This window comes from Acartia tonsa, chromosome 3, assembly GCF_053477335.1.
Source record: "Acartia tonsa isolate MP-2025a chromosome 3, ASM5347733v1, whole genome shotgun sequence".
NCBI lineage: Eukaryota > Metazoa > Arthropoda > Copepoda > Calanoida > Acartiidae > Acartia > Acartia tonsa.
In genome coordinates this window covers 22,151,896-22,171,515 of record NC_137262.1, presented here as the reverse complement: position 1 = coordinate 22,171,515, position 19,620 = coordinate 22,151,896, and the positions used below count along the sequence as shown (strand labels likewise).

At 32.1% G+C, this 19,620-nt stretch overlaps 1 protein-coding gene across 1 annotated transcript; it reads right to left on the bottom strand.

The window, feature by feature from the left end:
* Positions 1-303: 303 nt before the first annotated feature.
* On the bottom strand, positions 304-18,091 carry Klp61F (Kinesin-like protein at 61F). The gene is made up of 25 exons (XM_080153115.1): positions 17,962-18,091; positions 17,685-17,751; positions 17,398-17,498; positions 17,182-17,255; positions 16,915-17,008; positions 14,330-14,445; positions 12,743-12,951; positions 12,228-12,375; positions 11,800-11,931; positions 11,438-11,511; positions 10,151-10,276; positions 9,867-9,992; positions 8,466-8,552; positions 7,704-7,880; positions 7,329-7,441; positions 6,913-7,003; positions 5,718-5,869; positions 5,236-5,386; positions 4,727-4,797; positions 4,027-4,426; positions 3,362-3,675; positions 3,005-3,119; positions 2,654-2,736; positions 2,346-2,490; positions 304-1,502 (listed from the first exon to the last, which is right to left on the bottom strand). Exons 1-25 carry the CDS (start codon positions 18,036-18,038, stop codon positions 1,347-1,349), a joined length of 3,399 nt encoding a protein of 1,132 aa, XP_080009241.1. The 5' UTR covers positions 18,039-18,091; the 3' UTR covers positions 304-1,346.
* Between the last annotated feature and the right edge of the window lie 1,529 nt (positions 18,092-19,620).

Sequence of the window (19,620 nt, the reverse complement as noted above, 5' to 3'; positions counted from 1 at the left end):
TGATCTGATTTTTGGAGTACCGATTCCTTTTACATTAAGATACAAATAATATTATAAGCGAAGCAACTCTAATCAAGACCTAAAAATGTCAGAATGTCCTTAAACAGTAGGTATTCTGAATTTAAGAAGTTAGGAACAAAAAGAAGTTGCCAAAAATTATACATCATTATTTTGTATATTCAGTTCTGACACAAGAGTTAATGTTAGTCTGTCATACCGTTTCAGAGCTTCGCTTTTATGGATGTTGTTGTCATCCTTGCTACAATTTAAAATTAAGATTAAAAAGTAAAACTAAAGCTCATATATTCTCATAGTAACTTTATTTACACTTAAATTGCATCGTCAATACAAAACAATATTAATAATAATAAAAGGTTGACTTAAATATTAACAATTTTCAAAATGTCGTCATATTATACTTTATAAAAACTAAGTTCAAATCTACAAAATAAAATGAAAATGATGTTGTATCCAGATTTTAAATTAATAATAATAACAGAACCTTTGTCTATCTAGGATTAAACAGATATAAGTCAGAGAATTACAATATTAGTTTTGACAAATTCCTTCACAAAGTTCCTAAGATATTTTCTTAATTTAAATAATTTTTGACATTTGTGAAGGTTTTTACATTTTTTTGAGTTTTAAAAAGCAACCCAAGTTCTGTGTTACTACTAAAAATCTACTTTCTTTTTAAATAAATATTTTTGGAAATTCAAAACGAATTGGGAAAGATTAGACTATTTTTTTGAAAAAAAATTAAAGATATTAGGTAATTACTTAATATTTAAAATTCTATTATAACAATAAAATAAAAATGTTGAAATAATAATATTTCTTTACAGAATACGATTACATTAGGTAACTTATTTTGTAATTAAATATACATGCAAATAATAGAACACGTGTAATAAAATTGAAATGATTTTTGGTAATATTCCATAAAAATATAATAATTTATAAAAATTGCACACACAATATAAATCACTTACTTAACCCCTGTGGAGACCTAACATCTGATAATAACTAATTAATTAATTCAGGGAAGGCAATTTAAAACCGTGACTGTTACGGGACCAAATATCAACATAAAAAATAGATTTAAATTATTTTTTGTTTGTTTGGATTCGCCTGAAATCCATATCTATTGAACTTAATCCGCAAGAAGTATTAAAATGTTCCTATCTAATCAGAACTTTCTAGGATTGCAATCCATTAAAATAACTTATTAGTGGCAGTTATGCTCGTTAAGTGAAAATTTTGTGTTAGCAATTTGATGTTCACCATTAATTAAAGAAATAAATATTTCAAACTGTTAATTTATAAATCCATAATTAAAATAAATTCTAATTCGCATTTGTCATTGGACGTCTGCCAGACTGTCTTGTTGCCGATGTAGCTGCAGCCTCTTTCCTGCCGCCAGATGACGGTTTACCGATTTTGCTGGAGCCGACATTTTCTCCAGAACGGCTGCTTGGAACACGGAATGGATCTTTGTTCTCCTAAAAACACATATGGATTATATAACAACTTTTTTTTATGATAAAAAAAAAGAATGAAAGGTCTGACATACTTTATCTTAAGATAAATAGCGTAGGACTGAAAATTGAAAAGACCTGCCTTCCACTTTATCAGTCCTATTTGTTCAGACTAGTTGCTTAAAATCGGTTTTGTTTACAATGTTTAAATGGATCTTGGACAAAGTAGCCTCCCAAGGAAAGTAGCCTACACTGTTAATAAAGGTCATGGCCGCAGTGCTCGGCCCCTGGCCTGCCTAGCCGCGGGCGCTCGGCCCTCTAGCCTATAACCTAACCAAAAAATTGTAAAATCTATCAACCACTTTTTGAAAAATCCACGAAATTCTAATCCACCTATGTACCTATTATCAGTTGATGATATTTTTCTTAAATAAATGTTCTGAGGCTAACATAGGTTAGGTTAGGTTTTAGTCTAGGGGGCCGAGCGCCCGCGGCTATGCAGGCCAGGGGGCCGAGCGCTGCGGCCATATTAGAGACTATTTTTCTTAGGAAGCTACTTTTCTGAAGTAAATGTACTGAAGCTACTTTGTCCAAAATACGTTTAAATACGGTGATTGAGCAATTATGTTTTACCCAGGGACAGGCAAGCACATTAATAATTTTGATAAACAGTATTTCTTCTTTGGCAGATTAAAATTAGTGGAAGAAAAAAAAGTACCTAGTCTTTTTCTACTATTTTACCTATCCTAATCCGACCCCCAACAAAACCCTAAGAATTTTTGCTAATTAATACCAGAACAATTTTGTAAGATTTGTGTGGTAGGGGAGATTTATTTAGTTTATTGTCTCATCTCCATCTGGTTTTACCTGCTCTATGTCTTCAGAGGCCATGCTGCCGAGATCTGATGTTCTGGTGGTTTTAATTTCTCCTGAAGGTTCCCTGGAAAGGCTGACACTTGAACCTTGCAACCTCTTCCGACCTCCGTTGCTTGCAGTATCAACTGAATTTTCCCTAAAAGTAGAATTATTGAAATCTATCCTTTTAATATTTTTATTCCAATGCAATATACAATAGTTAAGTTGGCACTTGATTGCCTTAAAGTTGTGCCAATAATGGATTAAACACATTGCTCAAATTTTAGTTACTGTGAATAATTTTTAAAATGAGTATTTACCTTGAAAGAGGACCAGAGCCACGTTTGGTGATAGGAATACCAGAGGCGCTGGTTATGCTGCTTGTAGAGTTCTGTCGGGAAACCTAAAATTATGTTGATAAAACTATTTTTTTTCAATCTTCAAAACTCCTCTGCGGAGAGTCATTTATTTGGGTAAGACAGTGGGCCAAGTTATATTGTACTTGAATGGTTGGCCCTAGTGGCCACGACACATACACACAGTCAGAGAGCTTAAGGACTAGAATATCAATTTAATTTAAATAACTTGAAAACATTGTAAATGTAAAAGAAATTTTTTGGAAGCTTTTTCTTATTTTCTAGGACGTAGCTACTCAACACTATGAGTTTCACCTGTTTTCCATTAGCTCTGGAGGCCACTGTAGATGCAGAAATAACACTGTCGTTGTCGCTATCATCAAGATTAAGTCTGGCAGCTACACACTCATTTGCAGATGCTTCGCGGTACCTAAAAATTATTAAACATTTTATATCACTGACTGGTAAAACCAGCTTCGTGCAAAACATAGTTTTTGGTTTCTCAATTGCAAGAAAAAACTCCTATGTAAAGTTTGGGTGGTAACGAGTTAATTTCTCTTTCCTTCCTTTATATCTTTAAATATGGAGTAGACTAAATTAACTCTTTATTTTAAAATTAGTGTTGCAAGAAGAAGCATATGTATTTTAAATGTCACTAAATCATTAACATACCTTTGAATAATCTTTTCATGAGGAGAAGTTGCCGCCAAAAATCTTGGATAAGTTCTCTCAATTCTAGCAGGTGTTGTACCCGTAGGAACATCCTTCTTCAAGTTAGACATGACAAACTCACGGACACTCGCCTCCAACCTGCCGCGACTGCCGTCCATACCGGTCATTTGTACTCCCGCCAAATCGGTCACGGAGTTGACCGCATCCAGTTGGGTGGTTTCTTGCCCGCTGTTGGCGGCTATAGTGTCTGATACAGATTTAGTGAATTTGTTCTTGTATTGATCCAAATTGCTAACAGATGCAGAAGTATTACCCTAAAATTAATAAATAAATTCTAAATGGTTATCAGAATCAATTTTTTATTACTTGCCATAATGGATGTCATACTCCATACTATATCAGTCGTATGTAATATAAATAAAAAAATTCTCTTATGAACCTAAGCAAGCACAGCATAAAAAAAAACAATTTATCATCTTATATACTTACTAGAAAATATATTAGACTTCTTGGGCTAAAGTTGATAAAGAACAAATAAACAAGATTTAATAACACTTTTAACTTTTCCAAAGTAATGAATGGTGCCCAGTTATTTTGTTGCACAAGATTTATTTTAACGTATCCATATATGTTGTAATAAAAATGCACAAAATATTAATATTTACCTTAATTGAACTCTGGAACACGTTACATCTCTGCTGTCTTTGTTCAATTCTTTCGCTCACCAACTTTTTATATTCCGCCAAGGTCTCGCCTCTGACAGTGACCATGCTTGCTACCTCTGTCTGTCCAGCCTCAACTTGAGAAGCAATGCTGGACTTCATTGCAACAAATTTAGCATTGAACTCTGCCGCATTTTCTCTCATTAATTCAGACTTCTTATTTGCATCAGCCAAAGCTGCTGATTTAGCTGTATTGCAGTCATCTGCCGCCTCTGTGATGGTTGACAGAATTCGTTTGCCGGCGGCGGTTCCCGCCGACGCTTCTGAGCTCACAACCGCTGTTGACTGTTGCACGGTGTTGCTGTGTTCTTTGTATTTGGCTACCATATTCTCAAACAGAGACCTTGCAACACATTCATAATAAAATTTTTAAAAGAAATATGAGTATGGATGGTTTCTGCTATTTTTCCTACAACCTTTATAAAGCTAAGCCCCTTAATCACTTAAAGGACCACTTCAAAGTGTAAATAAAAGACCATAAAAATATCATGTGAATTTTTTTGAAATAACGTTGTAACAAGAAAACGTTATTTTTTATTTTAATGAGTAGAAGAAAAGTCAAAAGATTATAAATAAACAAAGTTATATGCGTTTATAACATTTTAAAATAGATAAATAACTAAATCTATTATGAATATATTGCCTAAAGATATCTTCTGATTTCTTGATGGTTTGAGCTTGCGCCTCAAGATTTTCCATACGAACACTGTTCTCCTATCATCATATTGAATTTGTAAAAATGACAAACAATAAAACACGTATTATGAGAAGCGGTTTAGTTTTTAAGGTGGCACACTATACAAAATCTAAAATCCTGGGACCTTTATGAAAATTCCCTCAAATGGAGAGCTTTTTTAATGAATTAAGTATACATTTTTTGTTGGTCTTTAGATATTTTATTACCCAAGTAAAAGTGAGTCTGCCTTAAGCTAAGCTGAATCTTTAAAACATTTTAGTGGTGAGCCAGATCGGGGTGAGCCGAATTTCAGCCAATCACAGCGCGGCATTTCATAAAATGCTGTGCTCTCATTGGTGGATAGTTGGCTCACCCCGACCTGGCTCACCACTAAAATGATTTAAAGATCCAGCTCTACTTTTGTTTATAATAAAAAAATATGAGAATCTATTAATTCGATTATGATTAAATTTTACCTGAGTATATTTTTGTACTTCCGACAACAAAGCTTCCAGGCTTGTGGATATATTGTTGGAATAAGATGTAAATATTTCAACCAACTGGGTTAAATTGGTCATGAGTGTCGCCTCATTATTTTCTATTAGTAAAGCTTTGTCTTCTAGATACCTATAAAATAAATAGATGTTTTTCAAATCATATTAAATATAACTTTAAATATCTTTAGCCAATATCAATGTTAGAAAAATGTCTATCAGTCAATTATGAGCTTAAAACTAAAATAAAAGCAAAATTTTCTGTATTGAACGACATACGTAAAATGTCTATACTTAAAATAGTTTGTAATGATATTGTAAAAGTAGTAACTATATAGTTGTCTAAATCCAACATTTGATTAAGTTATTATGTATGTCTCTCAATTAAAACTTAGCTTTCATAAATGTTGCAATTCGTGATTATAAATGATGGAGCTTCAAAGATTAGGTATTAATAGACTTACTTTAAAATCTGATCAAAAACAGGCTTCATATTTTCTTGAAACTTGGAATCAGCGCTGTTTTGCTTGCTAACAAGATTTATTGTGTTGTCAGCTTGTTCTGTCAGCCATTTAGACTCTTCGGATACTTCGCTGTCAGTTAACTCATTAAGTCCCTAAAATAAATTATTGTTAACTAGTAAAGCTTCTTCGTTTCCCAGCAGTTCAAAAAGATGTGTAAAAAAAGTTGTATATTTGGTATAAAACATGCCATTTTTATAAGGTTGAAACTTTAACTTTACTATGATTTTACTAAATAAAGCGAATGCGGGAAAATGTATGAAATTAGAAAGATCTTTTCGTACCCATTTACCTAAGTAAAATATGAAAATCTTATTGAAAAAAAGGGATAAAATGAAGATAAAACAAAGAATAATTTAAAGTAACATTTGAAAAGATCTTACGATGAAACAATGAAGCGAAAAAGACTCAAATACTGTTGTTTTATTTTTTTTTAAGTTGTCACATTGATACTTATATAAACAATTAAAATAAAAAAGAATTACTATCTGTCAAAAGGAAAGAGATATTTTCCCCAATACTAGAATATTGTTTGTACATATTAAATAATTCTGAGGCTAAGTTAATGCAACTTTCATTTTGTTTGACTTTGAATGCAAAACTTTTCCAACTTTTATAATAGAATTCATATCATATTTCACTCATTTTTTTGCGGGGGAGGGTGAGCGGGGCTTATTTAAGTTTCCAAACTAAAACAATTTCTTTTCAATACTTTGACAGTCGTTCAGTGGTTTACATCATTTATCATATGCAACTTTTTTTTTGCATCAGACGCGGCTTGCTATGATTCACGAGTCTGTTTTAAATCATTTTAAAAATAAACTAATACTTTAGAAAACAAATACCTAATACTTTTATAGGATTTCAAATATTTCAAGAATAAAATAACATTTTATAAGGTTTAATACTTCTTCATAATCAGAACCTTCACCCTATTTTAAAAGGAGGGGCAGTCCCAAAAGATGAGAAAGCCACCATAGGGAACTGACAAGTTAAAACAGTAATGAACATGTACTTAATCTTATTGCTTTTAAATTGCATCGTGTATAATTAAAGATGATATTTTTCATAGCACAGCAATTTTACAATTAATTTATGTCTGTCTCATTATAAAAAGGTTTAATTAACGTTAAAATACCTGTATTTGTTGATGTTGTGTTTTCCATAAGTCCTGCATTTCATCTTGCAGGCTGCTTAAAAATGTCTTGGTATCACTAAACTGGCCCCTGGGAACGTACATTTTTATTCAATGATAATTTTTACTTCCTTTAACTAGGAATTGCATTCTAAGACAAAACACAGAATCATCAGGTATATTTTACAATTTTAATAATTTAAACTGCAAAACACCATATTTATAATACAAATCCTTCACAGAATTTAGATGCACCATCTTTAATTTAAAAAAAAAAAAGAAGAGTTGGTGTGTTATATTTATCTTGATTGTTAACATAAAGAAACTGCCTAGAGCCTGTATAATTGACGGCCTCTTGTATAGCTCTTATAAATAGCTACGCTACTAAAGATGATTGCTAAAGAATAATATTGTTCCTGATAAGTTTAGCTATGTGTTGGCACGCCTCTCCGTGTTGGTTTCTAAAATCTTCACTCTCCTGGTTCATTATTTCAACATGGCCGCTCACTTCAGCCAAAAATTCGTTCTTAACCTGATAAATAAGTAGATTTTACGGATATTGATAGGTATAAAAAACAATTACAATTAAATCTAATCCTAAAGCCTGCCGACTGATCAGAAAAAAAGGGACAGAAAACGCATACAACTTTTCTTTGAGCTATGTTAGGTTTCAATGAATGAAAAAGCAGTCCGTAGTTAGCAAGATCTTAACGGACAAACCATCAAGCAAAATTGGTGCTTTCTAAATCTTAAATTGTCCCATTATTTCTAATAAATTCTTTTGGATCACTAACCTGTTCATTTGTCTCCTGCACCTTCCTTCCCCTGTCCACCTTGTCGTGGAGGAGGTTGAGGTCCTTGCTGACTACGTCGCTGGTCGCCAGAAGCTTCTTTGCCTGCTGGGAAAGCTTGAGCTCTGTCTCTACGTGCTTATCTACAAGGTGCTCTGTTTCTGCCTTTTCTTGCATGGTCTAAAATTATTAATACTGAAACTAGAGAACAACAAGTTCAGAATTAAAACTAGATTTCATGAAAAGTTCCAAAATTTTGCTATGAAAGACGTTGTTTGTCCCTTTATGTGCAGAGACATATTTTCCTTAGAACGACTATTCTACTTCTAGCACTATTAGACCGAAAACAGTAAAAATCCAGTACGAAATCAAATAAGCGAGACTTTTATTACTACTACTTTCCGTAACACACAGCCTAAAAATTTAATATGTTTAATTATAAATCTAAACCAGATAAAAAGAAGTACTGCAAACAAACAGACTAAATGAGGTAGTTTTATAAGATAAATTGACATGTAAATAAAGTGGGTTATACTTTAATATGAAGATTTCATTAAGTATTTACTTTAAAAAATATGAAAAGTTAATTCCGTTTTTTTTTGGCCCTGGCAAACAAAATAAGTCTTAATAATATTGTTTCATTTCCTTTTTTCGTGCACGGAGAATTATCCATAATACAATAAGATACAGATTTTTGTTACTAATGTCTCATAATGGGCTAGTTAACAATCCATAAATCCCTTGCTATTAAAAGTTGATACCAACCTGAGAAAGAACGGATTTAGTGCAGACAAGACTATGCTCTGTTTCCTCCAGCTTGGCGGATGTACTCTCCAACTTTTCTGTTGTTTCCTGAACACACAAACAAAGATCAAATCTAGTCACAGACACAACGGTTTTATCATCCAAGAAACTTGTCAGGCATGATTTCCTTAAAAGTGAGTATTTTCCAGATCAAGAGTCCCTATTCAAATGCTGCTTTAGACTTCTATATTTTATCTGTTAAATATGCCTAACTTTTTGCTGTTCTTTAAACTTAACAAATAGATAACTTTACTTGTTATTGCTGAGCTAAGTGTCATAACAAAATATTTGTTTTAATCCTTATAAAAAAGTAGCGAGGATGTCTGTGTGTATCTGTCTGTACCGAACTGTGTCTTTATAAAACTAACTGTGAAAAAAGGGGTGTGGCGACCTTCTCCATAAGTGACCATAGAGGCCCCGTATCCGCTAGTTATTATATTAATATTAACAATCTCAATCCCTGAAATTATCAACAAACTAAATTAAGCAACTTTGTTCAGTCTTCATCTCTACCTAACATGATATCGCACGCTTTAAATTACACTTCATTGTCTCTAAATAATAATGCATACTTTTCCATTTACTGGAATCTACCCTAATAGAGTCTAGTACAACTATAGCATTTCTCGTTTTAAAAGGGTGAATATCAAAATTGTTAGGGCGAAAAGGCATCACCCCTTACCTGAGACGTAAAGCTTAAAGCTTTTTTTAGCCAAAAATTCATCATAGTTCATGAACAGAACTTCGACTCCCCCCCTCCCTCATACCAGTAAAACACATCAAGGAGAATAATTTATAAGAATTTAAAAATATTACCATTACAAATTTAAGTTTGCTTAATGCAACTTACTTCAGAAAACCATTATACAATTGTCATTAAACAATTTCATTAACATATTGTTTTTTTCTTCTCTCTTTCTGATTTACAATTAAAATTAGCTATAATACAAAGTAGCTTGATTGATGTCTGTCTGTCTCATAAGATCTCGGTAACCACTGAACCGATTGGATTCTTTTCTTCAGGGAATATTATATACCTACTGGTCCTGTAGTGGTTTTAGGCTATTTTCCTGGGGGGGGGGGGGGGGAAGGTGAACAACTCCAACCCCCCAAAAAACAAAAAATCCCCCACCTTTTTAAGGTAGCCTGTAGCAGTCAAAGAAGCAGTGCCTATTTTTTTTTTACAAATATTATATGTAGCAGTAGGTAGCCGATAGCAGTACCTATTCATTTTTAACAAATTCTATATAGGAGGGTTGACTTCCCCTTACCTCATAGAGCGAAGCCTCTAGAGGCTACGGGCGAAGCCGCTAGTTATATATTTTAATGAAATCCGCTTTATTGAAACTTTTAAGCCGATACCTGTAATTGTTCCGTGCAATCTTGATACATCTGTTCTTGTTTATCCCTCTCCTCAGTCATAGCTTTGAGTTGTCCAATCTTCTCAACTATCTCCTGAGCTTGTCCCTCTATCTGGGCTAGCATGGACTAAACAAAAATAATATATTGATTACAATGCTCAACTCACGCTTTCAGTAGAACATAAGAAGAAAATAGAAATAAAAAGTTTTTTTTTTGTAGAAAATCCCCATCTCCAACAATAGGTATTACTTAACTCAACCTTTTATAAATGAAACATTTCTTACTTGATAGTTTTCAAAAGCAAGGAAGACTCCATTCTTCTCTCTGCTTGCCATCAAATCCTTCCTCAACCTTTCAATCTCCTCTGTGTACTCCTTCAACACTGTCTTCTTGCTAAGTTTCTGATTTACCTATACAAACCAACAATAAAACTTTCATAAACGTTAACTAGGCAATTATAACACAATAAAAGTGATATTAGTTTACATATACCTATAGAATAATGAAGGGGTGTTAATGAGAAGAAAAGTAAGGGGGGGGGGGGGAAGTTTTGACACATTTGCGTAAACAGTGAGTATAGGCTTTATCTTTGGACTGAGAGGATAGGTTATTAGGGATAAAATCATTCTTATATGATGAATTTCCCCCAGATTTAAGATTTTTTGGATAGGCCTCCAGGTTCCGGAGCTCCAGGCCTCCAGGTCCTCTCTGTACAGGTAAAAATTAAAAAAATAATTTTTTTTTGAAGAGTTAGAAGTCAACCTATGAAACAAAATATGCATATTTTTTAATGTTATTCACATATTTGAAGAAAAAAATGCATATTTTGTTTCATAAGTTGAATTCTAACTATTGAAAAATAAATTATTTTTTTAATTTTTACCTGTACAGAGAGGACCTGGAGGCCTGGAGCTCCGGAACCTGGAGGCCTATCCAAAAAATCTTAAATCTGGGGGAAATTCATCATATAAGAATGATATTATCCCTAATAACCTATCCTCTCAGTCCAAAGATAAAGCCTATACTCACTGTTTACGCAAATGTGTCAAAACTTCCCCCCCCCCCCTTGATTTATAATTTCATTGTTAGGTCGTGAATGAAAATCCCTTTGTACGTATCTGGATAAATTCTTTTAGGAGCACATTAAAACTTAATAAATTTAAATTTTAATAAAATGTGACAGAAATAGTGTGGTGGAGCCGCCATATTTTGCTGGAGCCGGAGCCGTTATTTTCTTTCAAAAATGGCTACGGCTCCGGTTTAGCTAAAAAAGAGAGATTTTTTACTAATTATAATTTGATAATTCTGTTGTGCCATGTGTAAATGCCCCTTTTAAGTTTTTCAAGTCTATTTTTATCAAAAAATGAACTTTTAATTTAAAACCTTTAAGTAAAAAATAGACTTGGCCAAAAAAATAATTTGATTTTTTCTTGATCTTAGGTCGGAGCCGGAGCAACACAAAATTAACAGTTCAAGAAAACAATCGTTTTACAAATGATAAAATTATTTTTTATTGGTGAAAAGTGTAAAACAATACACTTTCATTAAAAGGCGTATAAATAAAATCGTACCTCAGGCTTATTCTGAATATTCTTAGCTCTGTGCGCATAGTCCAGAGTTGATAAAGTCTCTTCAAGATTGATCCCTAAAAACAACACAGAACATGTTACTTTAATTTACAATATGAATTAGATTTATCAAAACTGACAATAGTCCCTCACTGGAAAGATTTTTTTAAAAAGCTACTTAATCATTATTAATTTTCATACTAAATTCTTTTGGATTTAAGGGTTTTATTAAAATTCTATCCATAAAGGATTCCAATCGCTTGCAAACACAAACAAAATCAAATATTATGTTTACTAGATTACCTAAGTAATGAGAAAAAAGGCATAATGACAAATATTTAGTAATGAATCAAAAGTATATCTACCTGCTGGTGAAATGGTGGCGATGATGGATGTTTTGGTTCTGCCACCCAGAGAATCCTGCAGCAGACGGGTCAACTTGGACTCACGATAGGGAATATGAGGGGTTCGCTCCACCAAGCATGTGATTACACGACCTTAGAAGAAACAATAAAATTAGAACTATGTATGTTACAGATTAATAAAGAGGAAAAATACATTTACTAGAAATTCCTCTGTACTAAACGTCATGCAAACAACCCTTTGAGCACCCATCTGTCTGAAAGACCTAATATTGAATTGATGCAAATGGCTTTTATTAAAGACAAATACATTTCCCCTCGACACTATAAGGAAACATTTGACATGGTTTAGACCGACGCTAAAACATTTCACCATCTAATCAAGCGAACTTTTTAACCTTGACAGAGTAATCTTGCATGCAACAGCTTACCTAGAGTGAGCAGGGACTGATTGATGTTACCAGCCTCCCTGGCTCTCCTATCCATAGCCCCGGATCTGCCAATATTCTCGCTACCAGCCAGATCAACCAGATTAAGTTTGCCAATACGCAGCACCTCCTCTCCCTCCACGCTAGATTCCTTAATGGAAACAAAGATTAAAATCCCACGTTAAAAATCTATTTCAGCAAAATTAATAACATTTAGAAGACAAAAACTAATGATTGGAATTTTGCGCCTGTAAGAGCATAAAAGGGGCATCTAAATAAACAATTAGTCAGTATAGATAAAAAATGTTGCCTCGTAAATGAAACTGAAAGTAGGATAATTAAGCATTTAGTTACACTTATAATTAAGACATAAACCAAACAAATCCCCACAAATAAATAAAACATAAAAAAAAACTTTTCTCGTTTGAAATGCAAAAATACTGTTGGTAACCATCTAAGTTATACATCATTTTCATTGCACCAGTCAGAATCTAAAGGGAATTTTAATCACATCCTGCCTTCATATGCACGGTGACAGTGAACACGGTATGTGAGCGGCTGCTGTGAGCGTTCATCAATGTCTCAGCAGTCTTGCGCTTGAAGCTTCCTTTCTCCAGAATCTGGTAAACCTCAGACTTGCTGTGAACCTGAACCTCCTCCAAGCCTTGAATGATAACAGACCCCTTCTTGGTAGAATCCTCGTACAATCTCAGCCTTGTTGTGTCATCTAAAAAAGTGAATATCATTATATGGATATCACTAGCGGCTTCGCCCCTAGCCACTAGGAGATTTTTTTCTGAAGGTTCAGAGGAGAATTCTAAAAATTTTTTTTACATTTTTTAAAGATATTTTCTGTATTTTATAACTTTTTATATTAATTTATATTATTTAAAACATTTGAATTTTTTCTTTTTTTTGTTTTTTAAAATTTCTTTGCCATTAGCCTTTTTGGGGCTCAGGAGAAGCTCTAGGGGCTTTTTTCCCCTGAAGGTTTAGAGGAGAATTTTAAAAATTTTGTTTACATTTTTTTAAAAAGATATTTTCTGTATTTTATAACTTTTTATAACTCTTTATAAATATCATAACTCTTTATAACTTTTTATATTTATTTATACCTATTGATTTATATTATTTAAAACCTTAGATTTTTTTCTTTTTTTTATTGTTTTTTAAAATTTCTTTGCCATTGGCCTTTTTGGGGCTTCGCCCCTACAGGAAAAGGAAGGTTTCACAATCTTTTTGAATTTGATAAAACAAGGTTTAGAAGAAAAAAAATTCAAATAAAAGAAAAATAATTCAATATAAAAAAAATTTTAAAAATATATAAAAACATAGAAAATATTAAAATTAGAAAAAAATATTAAATTTTTTTTTGGGGGGGAGGGGGAGAATTTTCATTTTTGGGGGGGTTGGGGTTGTCTCAACCCCCAAGAAAATAGTTTAAAACCACTACAGGACCAATACCCTGAAGAATAGAATCCAATTGGTAAAGTGGTTACCGAGATCTTAAGCTTCAGATGGACGGACAAACAGACATCATTATACTTTGTGTTATAGATAACACGTCAATATTACTGAGTGATTTTCATGTATAAGACATTATGTTATGATTTATTATGTGTTCAGTGGCTGTTGGCATACACTTGGATCCTTAAGGTCAGGGTTAATGTTGCCCCGGGGGTGTATATTCTACATGGGATCCCCGGCTAAAAAATAAGTGGTTGGAGGAAAAAAAATGTAAAAATTAAGAAAACTTAAAACATTTTTTCCATTTCCTCCCCCCCCCCCCTCCTTGGTGAAAAAAAACTAAAAAATGTGTGGTAGGAGGGATAAAATAAAATATAGAGTTCTTTATATATTTTTCCATTTTCCTCCTACTTGGTGAGAAAAAACTAAGGGGGTAAAAAATTTAAAAAATTTGTAGCCGGGGTAAAAAAAAAATCTTGTGGAGAATATACACCCCTGTGTTGCCCCTTAGTTAAAAACATCATTAATCCATTTAAAGCTTATAAAAGGCCTCCCATAAATCGTTATAGTAGATTAGTTTTAATCTGAAAAAGAATGTTATAAAACAAAACTTTTTAACAATTATATTAATTTTTAACCTGCAGCAGAGAGTAAGTCAAATATTTCTTCATTATAAAGTTCGAGATAGCTGACTCTCACACTAAATTCTGCCTCCTGTTGAATACGCAGCTCATCAAACAGTTGGGCCAATGCTCTAAAAATTAATCAAATAATTTAACTAAATAACTTAAAGAATAAGATAGACAATTTTCATGTAGCATCAGTAGTCTTCCAAAGTATATTAAAAATCATATGAAGATTAATTGGGTATAAGTTGTGTTTAAATGATTCGCCACTAAAATTGCACGTGTTGTGAGAAAAAGAATAATACAGTTTCATTGCACAGATAATATAATTAACTTAATCTTCAATCTCTTTAATCATTAGACCTAGATTTTAATGTCCAATCTTCTTGTGTGTGCATCATAAAAACAATTTCAGAAAATACTTTATAGTTGTAAGTTTAAATAAGGGGGGGAGAAGTTAGTACACTTAGGAAATGGAAATTCAGTATCAAAAATAAATATAAAATATTTTGCTTTATTTATTTCATTAAAGCTATATAAAAGTTGAAGGATGTGTGTCTATTTGTTAAGTTAAGTAACATTAGTTTTTCAGTTTATTATATGGAAATAGACCGTTGCCAATTATATTACTTTAAAAAATCATTTTTAGCTAATCTGGAGCCGGAGCCGTTTTTAAAGAAAAATACGGCTCCGGCTCCACCAAAAATGTTGCTGCTCCCAGCTCCGGTTCCGAAACGCTGGTTTTGAGCTTACAAGCTCCTAGAAGTAAAGTGCAAAAATGTAATATGGGGTGGCTAATCAACTCATTTATATAATAATAATAAATAAGTTAAAATTTTAGTGCTTGGGGGGGGGGGGGGGGGGTCTTTGCCCAACTAGCCCCTAGAAGGCAAGTCCCAAAACTCAATTTTCAAAGTTTTATAGGTAGATTCAATCATATAAGAGAGTTTACAAAAAGAATTAGGTTGATAACTATAAAAACAAGCCCAAACGTCCAATGCAAAATTTGATACTGAATTATCATTTCCTATAAGTTTACAAACTCCCAACCCCCTTTAGTCAGGGTTAATAGATGGTAAAATCAATAATATTTTAGGTAAATTTGTACCGCAACAAAAGGGGTAGTTTCACAAAATGCATTTGAACTTAATTTAGTGAACCGCATATTTTATCCTGGTTAAATGGTCAAACTACATTTATATAGCATATAGGGTAAAGCGGGGCGAACTCGGTCTTTTTTTCGGTTTTTTGAACCTGCAAATCGTAAAAATTATTTTTTTTAAATTGGACCAAGACCAGTAGAAAGATCTCGGAAAAGTCGATCAGGTCCTAAAAGGACGTAAACCTAGGACATTTGGAAGTTTGTCAAAATTGATCTCTAAAACGGCACCGACTTCGCCCCGCCTTGAGGCGAAGTCGGTAGGGGATTTTCAAGCTTCGAAAAATCGATGACGTATTGATTTTATTACAGCATGCCCAAAAGGTAAAAGTTGCTAAATGTAATAAAGAGTATGCACAAAAATTTTTATTAAGTTAGGTCAATTTTTTCTACCAAAAAAAAATAATTTTTCCGAAGTACGCGAAATTTGACTTTTTTTTTCGAAAATTTTTTTGATAAAAAACATAAAAATACTACTAGAAAAAATAACTTTTTATGACTTTAATGGCCTGATCCTTAAAATTCAGGCAATTTTGAATAGATTTGGCCAAAAAAAAATTAGTTCTATTAGCAAAATTTCCTAAAAAAATCAAGTTGAAAAAAAGAGATAAGTTTGGCAAAATCTGTGGTCGATTTTCCAGCTTCAAAAAACCTATGACATATTGATTTAATTACAGCATGCCCTAAAGGTTAAAGTTGCTAAATGTAATAAAGAGCATTCACAAAAAAAATTATGAAGATCGGACAATTTTTTCTACAAAAAAAATAAATTTTTTCTAAGTACGAGAAATTTGACTTTTTTCTCTCGAAAATTTCACTTTTTTATATAAAATTGAAAAAGTTAGTATAAAAAGTGAAAAAACCGAATTCGCCCCGCTTCACTTTTAGTCGATTTAAGAAAAAACTATACAAGCTTTTTTAAAGTTTTAAACGGAAATGGATAGCCTATTAGATTCTTAATAAGTCCCCTGAAGACGTCTAAGCTCTAGCTCTTACCAGTTTTTCACCAACTTACCGTTTTTCTGAGCGAAGCAAAAAAATCGAAAAAAAAATTTTTTGTCGTCCGACTTTAAGACCCAATAAGTACCCTAAAAATTCATCGCCCCGCTTTACCCTAGGTATTTGAAAGAATTTCAATTTTCTACCACGTAGTTTTTTAAAATATCAAGACTTGAAAATAGTCTTTTTAAATTGCATATATCACAAAAAGACAATTTTCAAGTCTTGATATTTTAAAAACTACCTACGTGGTAGAAAATTGAATTTATTTCAAATATATGCTATATAAATGTAGTTTAACCCATTAACTAGGAAAAAATATGCGGTTCACTAAATTAAGTTCAAATGCATTTCGTGAAACTACCCCTTTCAGAATATCGTGGTTGTTAATAGTTCAATTTTAAACAATATCTAAATACAATTAGAATTCATAGTTTACCTTGGTACAATACCAGCGGTAGGATCATTTTCCCAAGTAGTTCCAGGATCATCTCGTCCCTCTCCACCCTCCATTGTAAATGTTTTACCAGTACCTATAAAACGGATTATGTAAATTAAAAACAACTTAAGTGTTTAGTTACAAGTTTTCATGGTCTCGCTTAAAATGATATGTTGTAATTTATTTAAAATCTATGGCAGTGTTTTTACCGAACTTGGTTTATTTACTAGTTAATGTTGTTTAATATAAGGTATCAATACTAGGTACCTGTTTGTCCATAAGCGAAAACTGTACAATTATATCCAGTCATAACTTGTTTAATCAACGGCTCAACAACGGATCTAAATAACATTTAATTACAGAATGAAACACAATAGGTAATAAATGCACAAAAAAATCACATAACTAAAAAAGTGATCTTAGCAAATCGTCTATCTTACTGGTTAGTATTTTTAGCTATAGGTGATTGAACGTTTAACTTACCTATACACGTCTAATTGTTTGCTGTTTGGTCCAAAGACCCTGTCAAATTGAAATGTTTTGGTCAAACTTGATAGAGCTTTTTCTTTCACTGATATTTCTCTAATTTTTAACTCTATTAGGTTAGATTTAATAAAATTCGTTGTTTTATTTAAAAAGCATTCTACTTAGGAGAGAAAATAACCATATATCACCAAAATTTTGATGTATATTGAAAATATTTATTAGAATTGTATTTTTAATAAATGTAGCTTTGCATAAATAATATCTAACTTAATGGAGTTATTCCTGTGGTTTGGAACGTCAACAACACTGTAGGATCTGGCAGCTTTCTCTGCATTATTCAAGGGACGGCACCTAAGATGAAAAAGTATATCATTATGTTACTAAGTGAAGAATAGGGGTACTTTAGGCTTATGGGGGGATTATTTTGTAGAAAAATGGTCGCGGATAAATTAGTTTTAAATCTATCTTAATTTATAATTAAGCATTAGGTAGCTAGGTAATAAAGAGGGGGTTAAAATCAATTGTTTCGTGCAAATTTTCCATTGTAAAAGTAACACAAACCTGACAAAAACTTGAATATTTTGTCCAGCACCTTCACCACCTCTGCTGCCCTCCTTCTTGCGGGGTGTTGCAGACATCTTAATATGTCGCTTTCACTTGGAACTTTTATCAATAAAATAATCTGAAAAACTATAAGATACAAAATTGATTAATATCCATATATATCTTTGTTGAAATATTACTCCAAAAAGTACCTAGGTAGATATTTAGACTTTCAAAAAAATAATTAAATTAAAATATATAGGTATATGAAAATCACTAAAAACATGCATAACAATTTATTGTTAGGCGCAAATCACAATGAAATCAATTAAAATTAAATTAAAAATTCGACCTAAGGTACTTATTTTACACACAAGTATTGATTATTATTCCATATTTAACAAAATAACCTAAACAAAGCATTTTTTATTTTTTGAAATTGATTGAAAATGAAATTGATTTATTCTTGCTCGTTCGTACCTTATTTTGAAAATCGCGGTTGATTATTTACTAACCCTCCCCCCAAAGCTCGCCTCCTTTCCCCTACTTACCAAAGAGAGCCCCACTACTTCAATTTCTAATCCCCCCTTCTCTTTAATTTTGCCCTTCTTTCCAAATATCAACACTGCTTTCCCTTTTCTCTTAATAGCTACGACCTCGTTCCCTTTTATCCGTTAAATGACGGACATCAAACCAGTTCTAAAGAGGGCTAAATATTCTTTTCAATAATATTCAAATCAACTTTTTCAAAAGTTTATGCTATATTAATCAAGCTAAAATAATTACAATAAGTATATTCCTAATTTCTTACTTGGTGTTTTTACCTGTATTGTTATAATTTCAACATTAATGACGACATTATATTTTATTAAAAATTTGATTGGTTAAAATAATTTATTTCTTACCTCCTATTTGCCAATACAAAAATGCTCTGACCTGTAATTGGTTTAAATTTTCCAGCCTAACTTTGTGATTCGCAGATTTTTCAACGAAGAAAATTTTCATTCGTGGATTTTTAGTCTAAACTATCTTTTTATTGGTTATTTTTAACTTTTCTGAACGCTGATTGGCCTTATCTTTGTTGTGGTACTTGTCGGGAATACAGGTTGCCATTAGGATCAAATATATTTCAAATTAAAAGATTTAAAAAGAAAAAAATATTTCCTTATTATCCTTAAAATGATTTGATAAAAGCAACATTGAAGTTTTGAAAAATTAATTTTTATTTTGAAAATAGTAAATGTACACGTGCCAAGCTACGCTGTAACAAAGGTACCCGGCATTACCAATAAAAGACGGCAACCACAAATTGGAACCGGTTTCACTTTTTCGTTTCAGCATTTGATGAGCAATGAGTGGACAAAAATTGTAAAATTAAGTTGAAATTAATAATGAGTTGAAAGATAGAGTACTATTTTAAAATTTGTGTCGATTTAATGTAAATATACGTGATAGTAATATATTTAGAATCTTTATTGTAGAAGAATATTATCTTGAATTGTTTAATGTCAAATTAATTAATGAGGTCAAACTTTTGTACACCTTTTTTGAAAGTGGTTGCCGGCAATCTTTGTTAGGACTTTAGAAAGTACAATTAAATCTCTAAAAGATTTTCAAATTTTGATTTTTCTAAGTTAAAACTATAATCATCTGATAATTGTTAATATTAGTGAAACG

Bases quoted from the DNA above. Each gene is read 5' to 3' on its own strand.
- Klp61F (XM_080153115.1), bottom strand. From the start codon at position 18,038: ATGTCTGCAACACCCCGCAAGAAGGAGGGCAGCAGAGGTGGTGAAGGT. The intron at 17,256-17,397 runs GTAAGTTAAACG...AATGTTATTTAG, and splicing joins AAACAATTAGACGTGTATAG to ATCCGTTGTTGAGCCGTTGA. The intron at 2,491-2,653 runs GTAAATACTCAT...TTCTACTTTTAG, and splicing joins GGCTCTGGTCCTCTTTCAAG to GGAAAATTCAGTTGATACTG.